The following is a 16,115-nucleotide window of genomic DNA, read 5'->3' as shown; positions in this document are numbered from 1 at the left end:
CTTTCAGAGCTGGGGAGCTGGAGAGTGATGGCTGCTGAGGGCCAGTTCTGCCGGCAGCACGAAAGTAATGGTAGCATTGCCATACCATGCCATTCTTCTGTCCTGCTGCTGGCAGTGGCTCTACCTTTAGAGCTGGGCTCCCTACCAGCAGCAGTGTAGAAGTAAGGGTAGCAGTAACTCAAGCCTTCCCCTCCCTGCCAATAACCTTGTGAACCCCTCCCCCAACTCCTTTTTTAGTCAGGATCCCTACAATTACAACACTAAAATTTCAAATTTAAATAGCTGAAATCATGAAATGTACTATTTTTTAAATCCTGTGACCATGAAATTGACCAAAATGGACTGTGAATTTGGTAGTGCCCTACTTATAAGGAAAATCTAAAGTTTCTTGTGTTACAGTTAGCAAGAAGACCATCTGCAATTAACTTTTAGATTTTTTTCTCACCTAGATATGGAAATTACTTCCTGTGTCATCCAGTCCAGCTAACCTCCACTTTCTGTTCTGGCCAATTGAGCATTGTTCTGTGTGCGTGTGTACAGCTATGTGTGTGGCCCTTCTTTGTGAAATGGTTGAGATTGCTATACAAAACCAATACATTAAAAGTTAAATTACTTAACTGTACATATCCTCCATTCATCAGCACGTCTTGCCATTATAATATGTTATAGACCACACAACACACAACCCTGGTGGTTTTGTCTGGTATGGTGGATGTATCAACCCTAACTACTCAATGAAGTTTTTGTATTTTTTTTTTTAATGCGGGTGGGGTTCTACAACATGGGGGGCAGACCTGTGGTGGGTAAAGATGAAAAACACTTTCTGTCAAAAGGTGTGTATTAACCATTGTGTCAGTAGTGGCATGTGAACTCTTTTTTTTTTTTCTGCTCTAAGGTAAAACTTGACAGAAAAGTGTACTTCCCGACAGAAGGTTTTAGATAGACATAGCCTCAGTGATCAGGCTTCTGTGCACCCAGTCTCCTCTACTTCAGAAAATCACCTTTGTACACTTCTGTATCAATCAAGTTTGTATGTGTAGCCCACAAACTTCCAGTTATAACAGGAGGAGCTGCTAAAGATGACCCCAAGTACAACATTTGGGGTTTTTTTAAGCTACTTGCTGCACTAAATATCCTTAGGATCCACCTCTGTCAAGCTTTGTCTGGATTGGTTAACAATGAAAAGTAAGAAACAAGGAAAAATTTCAACCAGTGCCCAGATTCATATTATAAATTTATGGAGCGAAACGAGACAAAAATGCACAGAAAATATAAAGAGGCGTAAAAACTATGTGAAACTTAACACTACTTGGTTGCCCACTTCTGGAGAAATAAAGGGATTTATGCCCTGTTTTAGAATACAGTCCCTAACTCTGGAGTGGTTATCAGGGACCTCCATAATTTGTTGCTTAAGACCAGATCTTGATCGTGCAGATGCAACTCCCCTTTTCTATCTGGCTTGCACTGTATTTCCAACCTAGCTTATGAAAATGTGGGAGTCTTGCAGTATGTCACAGAATTGTATAGCTTCAGACACGCTCTTAATTCTTCAACGCCTTTAAAAATTTTCCTGCAACACTTTGGATAAAATGGTGTAAGGGGTGGAAATGCTGAAGTGGCTCATAACCACATAACTTATTTCCTTGCTAATTAATCACTAATTAATTTGATAACAAAACTTAAATTAATAAAACATAGTTATTTACATGGTGTAGCAGTAGACTAGCAGGAGTTGGTGAATTTCGAGGAGGGATAGGAGCTAGCTGCAGTATAAAAGTTAAAACTGTAGGTGATGCATGGACTACAGGGAGAAGCTGCTGCTTTTGAAAATGACTTTTCGGTTAACAGCAGTTGAGAACTTATTACTTTTCATGATTGGCTCTGCCCCTGCCTGCACTGGTTCTTAACAGCCTCCTTATGACACTAAGGAAGGATTTTGTAGCTATTGATATGTTTGTGATTCTCCCTTCCCCAAGATCATTTTTAGTCCAAGGTACCTTTCAGTCATAGTACTTATCTAGCAGTGTCCAGAACAAAATTGCAACTATTGAAACAGAAGAAATTGTGAAATAAAACATGCTCTCTATATGAATATTACAAAAAGCTTTGCTGAGCAGTCCCAAAGCTAAAGTTTATAGGTAACATTTCAATATTGTATGGTATATAGCCAAAAATATCCTGTATACATATAGCCTAAAGGTTTCTGTCCCAGCTTTCCATGTTGGAGTCCCAAAATGTTAATGGTCTTCAAGGTTTCTATTTGGTCCCATGGTATGTCCATTTAGCCAAAAACATCTTTTCACATACAGTACTGGTAATAAAGCCCTTCATTTATCTGCAGCCATCTGGTTATAACTGACATGACAAACTATAAGTTATATCATGTTCTGAAACTAGACCATAATAAAACCAATGTGAAAGTCAACCTGGATTAGGCCTTTATTCCTTAAATACCTGCTGTTTCTGTTACTAATGGTTTTCTGCCTATTTGGAATAGGCCTGCCAAAAGTTTTTTTTGGTCTGGTTTCTTTTTGAAGAAAAATCAGAGTGAACAAAATGCAGGGTATTTCTTGAATACTGAAATTACCCTCTGAATAAAAATCACAGAAAACATGAGTAGTTTAAGGACACTGATTTAACATAAATTCATCCAAGCCCAGATTTCTTTCCAGTCTGAGTCATTGGCCAATGCTCCATGTAATCTACCCTCAAACCTAGCATCCCTGTTAATCTCTCAGTTCACTGTTTTATGAATTGACCCTTAGCATCAGCTCTGCCTGGTTCCTACCACAAATTGAGAAATTCTTTTCCCTTGCTGATCCCAACTTTCCAGTGCATCTGAGTTGTGTGTTTAGGACTCAGTAAACCTTTTTAACGCAGGCCATAGATCTTGAACTCTGCATAGAACTTGAGCCTTGTCTTTCCTTGTCTTCCTTCTACCCTCAAATGGTTCTTGCTGATCAAGACTGAGGCACACTGATGAAAGCTTGCACTGTCTCTGCTTATGATCCACCTGTCCAGGGCTATGTGGCAAACTTCAGTAACTAAGACCGAACTCTCACCAGTGCAAAATCTTTTGTCTTTAGAATTCTTTAAATACATGCCTCCAGAGGGTTTGGCCAGGGCTCATCCCTCTGGAGCAGCAGGGAACCATACTGCCTCGCTGCTTCCTGGTGTGATGGGGAATTTGCCTGGCCATGGGGGTCTCATGCCATGGCAGCAGTAGAGGCAAACATAAGTTATTCACACATGGTCCACAAGCAGTAGTGAGTCACGGGCTCAGGTCCTCAGACAGGAGCAGAGCAACTGTTATATAACGAGCAGGCCCAGGCCCTGGGTTGGGGCGGAGCCGCAAAGAGTCAATGGCTCAGGCCCTCAGGCAAGTGTTGAGCAAATGGGTAAACAGCAAGTCCAGACTCCTGGCTCCGAAGGGCCTGGGAGAGGGGGGGACTGCCACCCACTCCACTGCATTCCAGCCCTGGACCCTAGCAGCAGCAGAAGGCCTGCTGCTGTGTCAGGGTGGATCTTGGCCACAACACAGTGACATAGGCTCTGGCAGTGCTGCAGCCAGACTAGGGTAGACTGCCCCCGAGCTACTTCCTAACTCCCCGTCTAGAGGTACCTGGGTCCAGACTGCGTCCTCCAAAGGGTCAAGCACCATGGGCTCCTCAGGGTAACTGGCAAGGGGTAGGCTTGGCAGCTCCTCCAGGCTGTGGTCATCACGGTCCAGCCAGTCTTCTGGTCAGCCGCCAGTTGCTGGGGTCTTCCAAGCGGGAGCTAGGCCACAGTCATCCAGCATCTCTGGCGGCTGTTCTAGTGAGCTTTTGGGGTTGGGCTTTTATACTTCCTGTCCTGCACCTTGACCTCTGGGGTGTGGGCACAGGATTCACTGGCTCCACCCACTTTGGTGTCCGGAGAGGCTCTTCCCTCTCCGGGGCAGTGGGGAACCACACCACCTCACTACAGTGCCTTTTAGTTTTCTTGCCTGTGAGAGTTGGCAATGGAAAACATTGGTTGGAGATTGGATTTTAAATATGTACAATAAAATCTTGTCCTTTTTGTCAGTGTCTTTGTGAAACTACAGAAGCCAAATGCTGCCATTAGAGACTGTGACAGAGCCATTCAAATAAACCCAGATTCAGCACAGACCTACAAGTGGCGAGGGAAAGCTCACAGGTAAAGAATTGCAGCCATGTTTCACCTCCCCCTTCACTCATTAGTGAGGGAGGCAATTTTTGTTTTTTCTACTCTAATCCATTATGACTTGTGAATTGTTTATCTATCTGATGTTTTGTGGGAAGGAGGAGATGATTTAATGAAAGGGGAAACATTTCTCGTAGTAAATGTCCTTTTATTAGCCATCACCGAAATCTTCTAATTGGTCATTGAACATTCTTAATTGTAGGGTTATGATTTTTATTTGTATGGTTTGGAATTGTGAACTGGTATAACTTGAATTTTGCTAGTCTTTCATGCCAAAGAATCCCTACACACTTTATACTGGTAACAGTAAATTGTTTAAGACTAGTAGTGAAAGCTCCTATCTAAAATGTCCAAAAACCTGTAATGAAATACTATCATTTTTGTAAATTAATTTACTTTTTGTAATAAAGTATTAAATGTAATAAGGAATTAACAATAAAATGGGTAGGTGGTTTTGACATCCTTCTTATGAATAGGATAGAATGAGTTTTGCTATTAAAGTAGTGAAAATTGGACTTTTTAAGCAAAGTTTAGTAAATTCTGTATTTACTGTCTATGGTGTTGTCTTGGTTAACTGTCTTATTCCTCTCTCCGCACCCACACATCTCAAGAATGATGATCTAAAGTTTTTAAACTTGTTTTGGAGGCACATAACAGTTAAGGAGGAACAAACTAAACTGTTAGTAAAAAAGCTACTTAAACAACATTGAAAATCAATTTTTGCTGCCTTTTTTTGGGCAAGCTTATTTTTTCTATATACATCCCCTAACAGGGTCCATGATGGGTGGTATCCGCTTAAGATAGCAGACCATCACTAGGATAACAATCCTATTCTCAGAACTGGTAATGAAACATTAGCAACGTTTTTTAAAGGACTTTGAAAATGTCTAACATGTATTCTCATTTAGTGAACATTCAGGAACTCTGCTCTTGAGACAGATACTATAGTACACTAAGGATTTTTGGAAATCAGAACCAGAGTTTTGCATCATCCTAAAAATTGCACCTCTAGCAACCTCATGATTTCAGTGTTCCCTTGAATAATGTCGGGGCATTGGTTCATTACCAGTGCACCCTGTGCTAAATTATGAGATCTGGTCAGATCACAATCTGCAATGTTTTAACTTGAACTATTTACCAGACCATGGAGGCTCTCATCTTAACATATCAGAATGATATTAAAACTTTCCTTGGTGTGGTTGACTCTGATACACCCTGAAGTAGTGATAGAGGGCCTGATAGAGTAGGGGAAAGTCCATGCTTTATGATTCTATTCCTGGCTGTGCCGCTAGCCTGCTGGTTAAGTCATTGCACCTTTACTTCCATTTTCACCATCCATAAAATGGGGATGATATTTGTCTCCTTTGTGTAGCACTTTAAGATCTATAGGAAAAAAGTGCTGTGTAAGAGTCAGGTGCTATTATCCTTAATATAACTGGCCAAGCAAAATGAGACTCAACACTCATTGACCAAGTGAAGCAAAACTCTGCACTCAAACTGGCATGTCTCTATCTTTTTCTGTCTGTATGTAACGTGATAACTTTTCAAAATTGCATCTGATAGGTTCCAAAGTTTGTAGGAAATTCTCTGTATACCAGTGGGTGGAACCATATTGATTTTGGGGGAATTGAAAAAGCCTGACTTCTACTAAAATCGCCATTTGGTTACTCATGATATAGTGGTGAGGCTGTGGTCTCGGGGCTAGAAAATAGTGGTTAGGGAGCTGCTTCTGCCTCCACCACCAAATGGATACTGTGTGGGTCTGATTTTAGTGGAAATCAGGCTACTGAAAACCACTCAAGCAGGGCTCATTAGGCCCCCTCTCCACTTTGGTCATAACCATATTGATTTTGGTGAAAACTGGAAAAGCAAGCTTTTTTGGATTTCTGACTTGCCAAAATCAACAAGGTGTTCTGACCAGAATGAGTGGACAGGGGCCTGGCTGGGTGTACAGCTCAGCCTACGGAAGTAACAAACTCTTTGGCAATAGATACTACTAGTCACTTAAAAATTTTAATTGACTGTGCAATACCTGTTACTGAGGTACACCTTGCCACTTTGGGTAGGAAGTACCTTGTTTTTCATAACAGCAACCTCTTTTCCGCTGTTCAGAGGAATGGCACTAATTGGCTTCACAGCACTCATTTGGCTTCTCTGCCAGCAAAAGTGGTAGTTGGGTTGTAGGAGTATAAAGCAGCAGGGAGGTATCCCCTAAGGGCTTCATGCTCTTGGTAATGACTGTAGGTCATGGGAAAAAAAGCCCCAGGTCTTAGACTTTTCTGTAACCATTCAGTTGCTCATTTGTGTGTCCACTTATAAAAGGTTCATGTGGATCCAGGTAAAGGGACACTGACTGCCAATTTGTCTGTTGTGAATTAAAGGATGGGAAGAGAGAGCGCTACTAACCCCATATTGCTGTCTTCAATTCCAGACTCCTGGGTCACTGGGAGGAGGCAGCACATGACCTTGCATTGGCATGTAAACTGGATTATGATGAAGAGGCTAGTGCCATGCTGAAGGAGGTGCAACCAAGAGTAAGTGGGGTGGGATGTTGGAATAAATTGGCTTCTGCCTATTCTTGCTTGTTAGAGAGACTTCTGGAAGCTTCTGAAGGCTGCAGACATTTTCCTTTGGGGATACATAAGTGCTCTTGCGGTATCAAACATTAAGAGATGAGGTTATAAAACAATTCTGTGACTTAAACTGAGTTGATTTTTCTTTCCATTTCCAGTTGTGGTTAACTGGATCTTTGAGTGTGATGCTTCTGCATATTTATAATTACCTGCCCCTTTCCCTCTTGTTATTTCGAGTTATAATCTGAGTTTAGCAGAAGGAGCTGAGACAGTTGGGGTCATGCATCCCTTTGTAACCCCAGCTCTGAGTAGTCAGAATGGAAGACACTCAATAACTGCAATGGATACTGCATTCCAGAAAGTTCCTGAGGCTCAGAGACACTGAGGACTCCACTCATAGTGTGAATATGCAGAAGCAATGTTCTCAACCCATGATTTCTATAGTAAATTTCTTCCACTACTCTACCACTGGGGGGCAGCATAGCTTTCCTTAAAAGCAGCTATCATTCTTCTTTATGAATTTGCCTCTGCAGAACACCACTGCAGACATCGCATGCTGAGCCATGTGAGCAGTAGTTAACAGTTGGAAGGTGTGTAATATTTCTCCAAGTTAGACATTGCATAAATTAATGGTATAAATATCTTGTCTAATGGTTCCTCTGTTTCTTTTCATTCACCTGTTAGACTGGTCACAGAACCAATCTATCCCTTTCTGTTTTGTTATTCTTACATAGTGGTGGATAGTTTGTGTGCAGTTTTAATAGGTATGGAACAGGATCAAGTGGTTTTTAAACATTTTAGTTCCCTTGGGTCTTGCTCAAGATCACGGAGCCACTTATGAATCCTGTAGGATAGGTTCCTCTGACCCTGCACACTGTTCCTTGCTTCAGATAGACCTGAAATGCCTCAGAGAGGGACACTGCCAAATGCTGAAATGTCTACAAGGCTTTATCCAAAAAGGTCCTGACATCTCTGCTTCAGAGGGGCTGGTAGCTCAAGTGTGAGAACTTTCCAAAGAAGTCTCCCCAGGTATAAGTAGTGTGTCTGGTGAGCCATTCTTGGAGTAGAAGTCTGTGCTAAGTCATTCTCTAATAAAGGTGCCCTTTAAGCCATCGGAACCAAGAAGGCAGTTTCTTTGGCTTTGAGTTCTTAAGTTGGGACAAAGGAAAACACCCCTTACAGTGCCAGTGGTGCCGAGACCAGTTCTGGTAAGACAACAGTGCTTCACGGATCTCATTGTCAAATTTAGCTTTCCTTGATCCTAAGGAAGGATAGGGCCTCTTCAGATCTGGGCTTGTTTGCATCAAGACATCAATTGGATTGGTCTGCCAAAAGCATCTTTTGAAGGCTCTGATGTGGAAGGGGGTTTTGCACTAACTACTCCCCCTTAGGTCTGCTGGATTGGTTCAGGTGAGATTGTTGCTGAAGAAAGCTGATGCTATCATCCTTGCTATGCATGGTTCTTTCCAGACCTAAGCTCAGTGCCATGGACTACTTCTCTCTTGTTACAAAGGTTCCATGCCAGTCTACAACCTCTCCAGCTCGAGGAGAAGCTAGTGCAGGCATAGAACATTCTTGGCGCTTCAGATGTCAGCTTGGGCAACTTCAGACTTAGCTAATTTGCTTTCATCCATGTGGAGGGTGTGAGGGGAAGTTGGCACTTTGGCATTATGGTGGTCTTCCTGCATCAATGCTCTTTTGAAAAGTGGTAGCTGTGATATTCCAGAGAAGGCTTCCCACATGATCCTTTGCCATCTGCCTTCTTTACTTTACTTTACTGCCTTCTGTACTGATTCTGGCTGGTGTGTAGGGTAATCAGTGATTCGATACCCTCCTTTCTACGTCGTTCCCTAGGTGAGGCTGTCTCAAATGCTTTCTCCTGGTCTCAAGTGATTTCAGGACATGGTAGTGGTTGTGCCCAGGAAGCTAAAAGTGTCTGTTAAAATTGGTTAGGTGCCACCCTGCCTTTGAGGTTCACTTACAGGAATTAGGTTCCCATGTCATGTTGTGAGGAAGGGCTGAGTTGTACTTTTAGATTTAGTTGAGACGGAAGTGATCAATTAAAAGCTGAAAAAGTAAAATTTACCCTAAGAACAAAAATCCAGAAAGTAATACATTGGCATGAAGGCTTATTTCTTCATCTTGATTCTGCAGGCCTCTGGTTATATGACCTGACATAGCTTATAGCCTAGGATGGTCCTAATGAGCCTAAATCATCCCCTAAGGCAAAAAAGCAGGAATTACTAAAGGTTTTGAATGCTAAGAGGTCTCTAATAATTAAGGGCTTCTTAAGATACATTGAATACAACTGACAGGCTTTTGTCCACAGCTATTTCTCAAGACACTCTCTCTTGGTTCAGAAATTCAGGTCTTAGTGACTCAGATCAAATAATGGATTTACCTCTTTGAAAGGATCTGACCATTTTTCTGTTTTAAGACCGATGAAGCCTTAAAAATTAAACCAGGAGGTCCATGGCCAGATCTCTGGGGCTGGGTCAATCTGTTCCTCATAAAGTCGTCTTCTAGGTTCCTCAAAAAGGAATTTCAACAGACGGCTTCTGGATTGGTCTCCAATACAGACCCAGGCAGTCTATGAATCTCTCCATACACGTTGGGAGGCAAGGTCAAGGGAAAGGGAGAAGACTACCTCCATTAAACATATGTTGCATTTCAAAAGCAAGGGTGTGGTAGAGGGATCCTGAACCAGTTCCAAAAAAATCAGAACATCTTCTCTTTGCCTGCCTCTCCATTTGGGTCTTTGTCCCAGTATTTTTTAGGCATGGTGAAGTTTCTCTGAATCAGTGGGTCCTAGATCCCGTAAATGAGTATTCCTTCCAGTTACAAGCCATACCACATCTCAACTTCCTTAACTTTTTCAAGCATCCTTCTCAGAAACTGCTGCAAAAGGAGGTCTTGGCAACCATGTTGGGAAAGGCTCTGTTCCAGACCTCTGCAAATTGAAAGAATTACTTAAGGAAAATAAAATCCTGCCCATCTGTTCTGGGGAGCATAATCCTCTCAGTCTTCATGACTGGTATGGAACCATAGCTCTGAAGACTTCCACTTCCAACGCCTTGATAAGGCAAAAGCACAGGAAGTATCTTTGACAATAACTAATATAAGGTTCTTCTTTTTGGACAGGCAGCACCCCTAACGTATTCACCAAATGCTTGGCAGTGTTTACAGTTAATTTGTATGGGGGGCCTTAGGTGTGTCCATATCTGGCTGACTGCTAAAAGATGAGTCTTTCCTGCAAGGCAAGAGTTACCATGCTTTGCCTTGCTGCTGCTTCAGATCTCTACAGTAAACTGAATATATCTTGGCTACAGCTCAAGGGCTAGTCTTCACAGAAGACCCCCTTAGATTCTGCAAGAACTCTAGCTTGACTGCCTTGGGAAATGATCCAAGAACTCATCCAGAGAGTGGTGGTAGCAAAGTCTAGATTAGAAGACCCAGTTACATTATCTGAATGAGCCTGATGTCTACTGCATTTTTGTCTCCAGCTCTGCAAGGTTTCAGGTGCACAACCCTTGCAAGGGTGGCTGAATCTGGTGTAAAAAACAAACTGCCACTGGACGTGAGTGTTTCCATTTCAGAAAGTCCAGTACTCTGCTGTGAGCAAATATTGCCAAAGAGTATCTTCAAGAGTTTAATTGGATGATTAATCAGATGATAGTCTTGGTTGACTTGTCTCAATAGAGATCCTAAAAGCACTTCTCAAACTTACCATGGTGTGTGGAAGCCTCAGGAGTGAAGCTCCACATGTTTTTCCTCGAATTGGGAGCCAACAGACTCTCTTTCATAAATCTTTACTTCCAGAGTTTGAAGGGTAATGGATGTAGATTCCTACAGATAACATGGTTATGATTAAGGCTATGATTTAATCACTGGTATTTTTAGTATAGGTCATGGACAGGTCACAGGCAATAAACAAAAAATTACGGCCCGTGACCTGTCCATGATTTGTGCTATAAATACCTGTGACTAAATCTGGGGGGCTTTGGGGTGCTGCTACTGCTTGTGGGTCAAGGGGCAGGGTCCTGCCACTGCTGCTTCAGGAGTGAGGATGTCGGCAGCCCGGAGCCCTGTCTGGTGATCTGCTTACTTTGTCTCTGTGAAAGAGACCACGTCTGTCAATCGTAAGACTTTTAAAACATTTTATAAATTTATACTCTCCCATCTAAAAGACTATTGATCTTTCCGACTCTAATTTGGTATTTGCTAGATTCATGAAAAGGCCCTTTGGAGCCTGTGGATTCTTGCATTCAGTAATACTTCTGGCTGAAGGTGTGAGATTTAGGCTCTAAGTGTCTGTCATTTTTTAAAATGAAACTTAGGTTCTGCTGAAAACTTATCCCTTGTTTTTAGTGGTAATTACCATGGCAGGAGAGTCTAGGTGTAGCAGACCTCAGTAGCAAACACTTATTCCCATATTCCACATCAATCTATTACTGCCTGTATACTTGTCAAAGCCCCAGAAACCCCTGGAGAGGCACGGCTGTGTACTCTGGATTCTGAGGGAATGATTACTACTTAAAACTAAGCTGTGTAGAAAGGCTGACCATGTGTGGCCTCTAGAGAGAGAGATAAGGGTCAAGCCATCTCAATTCAAAGGCTTTCTAAAACTAAGAGTATATCCAGTCATATATGCACTAGGTAGTGTTCTTGTGCATGAGTCTCAGAGCGTGAGCTTTCAGCCAGAGGAATGAGAGCCTCAAGGAAATTATAGATACATTCCAATATCTGAAATCTGCAGGGTTGCTTTGTGGAATTCAGTGACTTAAGACATGAACCATTTTCCCAACGCTATCGAAAGCAGAACCTGGTTTCAGGAGGGCAGTGCTTCAGTTATTTTCCACTTGTGGGGGTCCTCACTTGGCTCCCTTCCTTAAGGAGATCAATGGTGGGTAGTCTTCTGCAGTGGGACTCTGTGGAGGAAATACATTTGGAGAACAAGCCACTTGTGAGAAGCAACTTCTTTTCCATCTCTCCTTCTCTGCTTGAATTCAGGGAAGCTCTGGTTTAATAAGGAACTTACGTGTAAGTATTTTACATATACACTCTACAAGACAAAGCCCAACGTTTTACAAAAGTGGAATCAGGAAGTGTTCTTTTGCCCTAATTGTCAAAATTTACATGCACAGCAATGGTGTTTTTTGAAGCAACAAAAATGTTCTTTGTATTGTTCTTGTGGAAGTTCCCTGTTTGTATGGCAAACAACTGGTATTGACTGACTGTGGAGGAGTCCAGGCTTTTCTCTGTCTGCTCTTGCTGGCCAAAGGTATTAGGTTGGGGAACTCGATGATGTGGATGACATTTATAAGGGGAATGGTAAATCCCAGAGCTTCATGTAAAAAAGGAGTATGTTGGGGAAGTGCATATTTTGGCTAGTCCAATCATGTTGTTACGCCCCAATACTGCTGACAGTATTTGTAAGGTATGTGTGGCAAATGTAATCTCTAAAGTCAGTTAATACTACATAATGAAGTCATCAACACGTGTTTTAAAAACTCACTGAAACTAGTTCAATGGCTAAATTTATGCTGTATCTCAAAGGAAAACATCCATATTATGATGGCTCTATTGGGAATGCACAAGAATACTCACTGTTTCTTCCTGCCTCAGGCTCAGAAGATTGCTGAACATCGCAGGAAGTATGAGCGAAAGCGTGAAGAAAAAGAAATCAAGGAAAGGCTGGAAAGAGTAAAGAAGGCCCGAGAGGAACATGAGAGAGCACAGAGGGTGAGCTTTTGGTGCAAAACCATTTTTTAAAAAGCGCTGCATAATCTTGGGAGTAGTGCAAGGTTAACTTTTTTGGTAGAAATTCTATTGTATGCAACCCCTTTCATGTGTGTGTATTTTTAAAAATGGAATTATAGTACACCGCTACCTCAATATAACGTGACCCCGATATAATATGAATTCGGATATAACACGGTAAGCAGTGCTCCTGGGGGGGGCGGGGCTGCACACTCCAGTGGATCAAAGCAAGTTCAATATAACGTGGTTTCACCTATAATGTGGTAAGATTTTTTTGGCTCCTGAGGACAGTGTTATATTGAGGTAGGCATTATCGTAATACAAATACACCTCTAGGAGTCTTAATCATGGACCAGGACCCAGTTGTGCTAGGTGCTGTGTGTCTTGGTTACTTGACTAGCTGAGAAGTAAAATCAAAGGTGGATTCTACATCCTCAGAGTCTAGTGAATCTGGAATATCCAGTTACCAGTTTCACCACTGCTTAACTTTTCACTTCCTTTTTGACCACACAACAGTGCAAGGGCTTTCTTAAAAAAATATCTTTTAACAGTAACTAAAGCATATGAATTGCCTGTATTCACAGCTGAGCTGCAGTATGTTGAATCTCAGCGCAAAGGGTTTTTTTTGCCGAACATGATTCTGATTTCCCCCTCCCTTTTTTCTCTCTGTCTCGTTTCTTGCGTACCTTCCTCCCCACCTTGCCATCTGGTTTTCCTCTCTCACTTCTGTTGTATGTAGGTACTTACGTGGCCCTCATCACTAGTCTCTTAAGCAGGAGTAGTCAAAATTTCTTGATCAAGGCATAGTCAGAGTCCAGAGAACATTTTGGGAAAAAAACCAAAAAACTATAATGAGTAAATAAAAGATTGAGGTCCATTCTGCGGTCCTGCCTATTGATTACCCCTGCTCTTCAGTGTCTAGAATCTAGCTGATGCTGTTTTTTTCCCCAAAAGGCCACTTGGGTAGTAGGAGGCTGTCTTCCATTTCACTGCTCTTTCTGGAATGATGTGCTTTCATTTGCAGGAGGAGGAAGCTCGGCAACAGGCAGGAGGAGCTCAGTTTGGTGGCTTTCCAGGTACCTCGTTTTTTGGGAATCATAATCAATTAGGTGCAAAAGGAGCTTGGCTTTTCCATGTGAGGCAGGGCAATAGCTTTCATTTATTCTCAATATCCTTCAGCAAAAGGACTAGGCTGTGAGAGCAGAAACTTGAGAAGGCTTTAATTTTGGAGGGATAAAAGGGAGAGGGACTCTTCCTACCAACTACTGAGTGTGACTCATGGTATGTAGTAAATAAACATGAGGGGATTCAGAGCTCAACAGTGAAGATTGTTGGGTTGAAGAGAGTTTTGTGTGTGAGAAGAAAATTAAAAATGATGTATTGCTTAGCCAACTAGGAGTGGGGAAGGCTTTACCTGGTTTGGTGAGTTAACTCGAAATAACTGCTGCCTTTCTTACAAGCGTCTTATTGCCTTAGATTCCAAAAATATGGATGAAATGAGATGCATATATTCACAGAAGAGAAGGTGATTAAGCTCCTACTTTCTAGTTGGTGGAACAACAGTAGCCTTGTGGAAGACCTGTTTGTTCACCTTCCTGGCTGGGACTGTCCTGGGCTATGTACGTGTGCTTGTATATAGATGACTGAACCTTTTCCTTTGTGTATTCTTGTCTTTTTATTTTCTTTTTGCAGGTGGGTTTCCTGGAGGTATGCCAGGCATGGCAGGGATGCCTGGTCTCAATGAAATTCTCAGTGACCCAGAGGTTCTTGCAGCCATGCAGGTGAGGACTTGCAGTGATAAAACATAAACATGCAAAATTGAGGACACAACATATGTCCTCTTGTCACTTACAGGGGGAGGAGAAATCTTTTTCTTATCCAAGGAGTTGGTGAAACCCTCTCTGACAGTGTGGGTGGCATCACTCTTTGTGGGATGAACATATCGGTTATTTGTCTAGCTGGTTGTGGCTAATTAATACTCCTGACCTTCCACTGCCCCAAGGCATTCTAGACAAAACTAGAATTGTACAATACAGCATGCACTCTAGGTTTTTGGAGCAATTTTCTCACTCTCTTTTTGCATGGTTCTTTGGGACTCTCGTTACACTACAATTTCTAGATCTGATCCTACTGTGAATGGGAAGGCTTGTTGTCTCTTGAATGTGTATGGATAAATTTTGTTGTTCCTATTGGGCTCCAGGAAGTGAGCGGGCGGAAGCCCGCCCTCTACTAAAGGACCTCCCCCCAGCCTAAGGGGAGTATCCACATGTCTGGGATTCCAAGTGAGAACGGAGGACAACTAAAAATAAAACAGGGACAGGAGTGAGGTCATAGGGCTAATTGAAAGGCGGAACACTGGGCTGGATGAACTGATTTGGCAAATTCCATATCACCATATATGAAAGCCCATTTTTCCCATGCTAAGAATATTCCATACCCTGTTAAACCAGTTATGGAGTTGAAGTTCAGAGGAGAAGCATTCCACTAGCAGGCCCTAGGGCAAATCTGTTGGCAGTTGTTGAAGAAAAATTATGGGTGGGGCAGAAACAAAACTGAGAGACTCTGAAAAATCTACATGGGCAGCTATAAAGGTGTCTTATTGATCTTGTTTAAACAAGTAAATTGGACTTTAGTCCTGGATGGCTTTCAGATGTGAAATATTTAATACCCTGGGCACACTGACCTGCTGAAACAGCTTTTCATAGTTGTTTTGAAGCCTTCTATGCTAAGCAAAAGCATAGCAAGAAATCATTGTTTGGAATGTCTTAAGCTTGCAAAATGTGTACAATGCTTTTGGCCCATGCAGGCATCATTAATCTTAATGACAGCAATACATGGGAGCAAATCTTTACCTGAACTGGTGAGATCTGCCGTAATGGCTTCCAGGGCATGCATGAATAATACTGGAAGAAATTTTTTAGGTCAAAACTTCCTTTGCCAAAAAATTCAGCTTTGGGTCAACCAAAAAGTTTAATAAATTTGTCAAATTTGTAGTGTTCGAAAAAACAAAAATCTCCAAATATTAAAAATTAAAACATTTCATTTTGATATTTTGGAAATATGAAACATTTCAATTTTCTGATTCAAAACTACTTTGCTTAAAAACTTGTTTCATTGTCCTTTTAAAAAAAATTAAAAGAATCTTGAATAAAAATATTTGGTTTAGTTTGATCTGAAACAAAAAATTTCAACTTCTTGGCTTGCTGAGAAACTTTGTTTCAGGTCAACTCAAAAACATTTTTTTTTATTTCCTTTTTTTAATGGCCAGCAAACCAAAAAATCAGTGATTGACACAGCTTTGCATGAGAGACAAGAATTTCAGCTTCACTGGTTCATCTACTTGTCATAATTCACCCTGCCAACCAGTGCTTTAAAATCACACAGAAGCTCTGTTCTCAGCAGCTGTGCTGGTATTAATGATAGTGCATTTTAGAGCCTGGACACACTTGGTATAAGTTCTGAGATTCTGCCAGTGTTGATCTTTCTTCTAAACTATTGCAGAAATATGTCATGTGGACAGCATTCTTTTTTTATTGTAGACAGTAGTGGTGACACATCGGGGTGGAGGGAGGATTTACT

The 16,115-nt window shown here is 41.7% G+C and overlaps 1 protein-coding gene across 1 annotated transcript in view; it reads left to right on the top strand.

Annotated features, from left to right (window-relative positions):
• Window positions 1–16,115, top strand: part of ST13 (ST13 Hsp70 interacting protein) — a 43,425-nt gene that overhangs the window by 15,175 nt on the left and 12,135 nt on the right. The window contains exons 7-11 of the mRNA XM_030547004.1: window positions 4,066–4,176; window positions 6,635–6,737; window positions 12,402–12,518; window positions 13,561–13,612; window positions 14,229–14,317. Coding sequence (XP_030402864.1) covers window positions 4,066–4,176; window positions 6,635–6,737; window positions 12,402–12,518; window positions 13,561–13,612; window positions 14,229–14,317 — 472 coding nt within the window. The remainder of the gene's footprint in view (window positions 1–4,065; window positions 4,177–6,634; window positions 6,738–12,401; window positions 12,519–13,560; window positions 13,613–14,228; window positions 14,318–16,115) is intronic.

This window comes from Gopherus evgoodei, chromosome 1 (genome assembly GCF_007399415.2).
Source record: "Gopherus evgoodei ecotype Sinaloan lineage chromosome 1, rGopEvg1_v1.p, whole genome shotgun sequence".
Classification (NCBI taxonomy): domain Eukaryota; kingdom Metazoa; phylum Chordata; order Testudines; family Testudinidae; genus Gopherus; species Gopherus evgoodei.
Note: the sequence above shows the minus strand (reverse complement) of the source record. Positions and strands in the feature narration are given on the sequence as shown.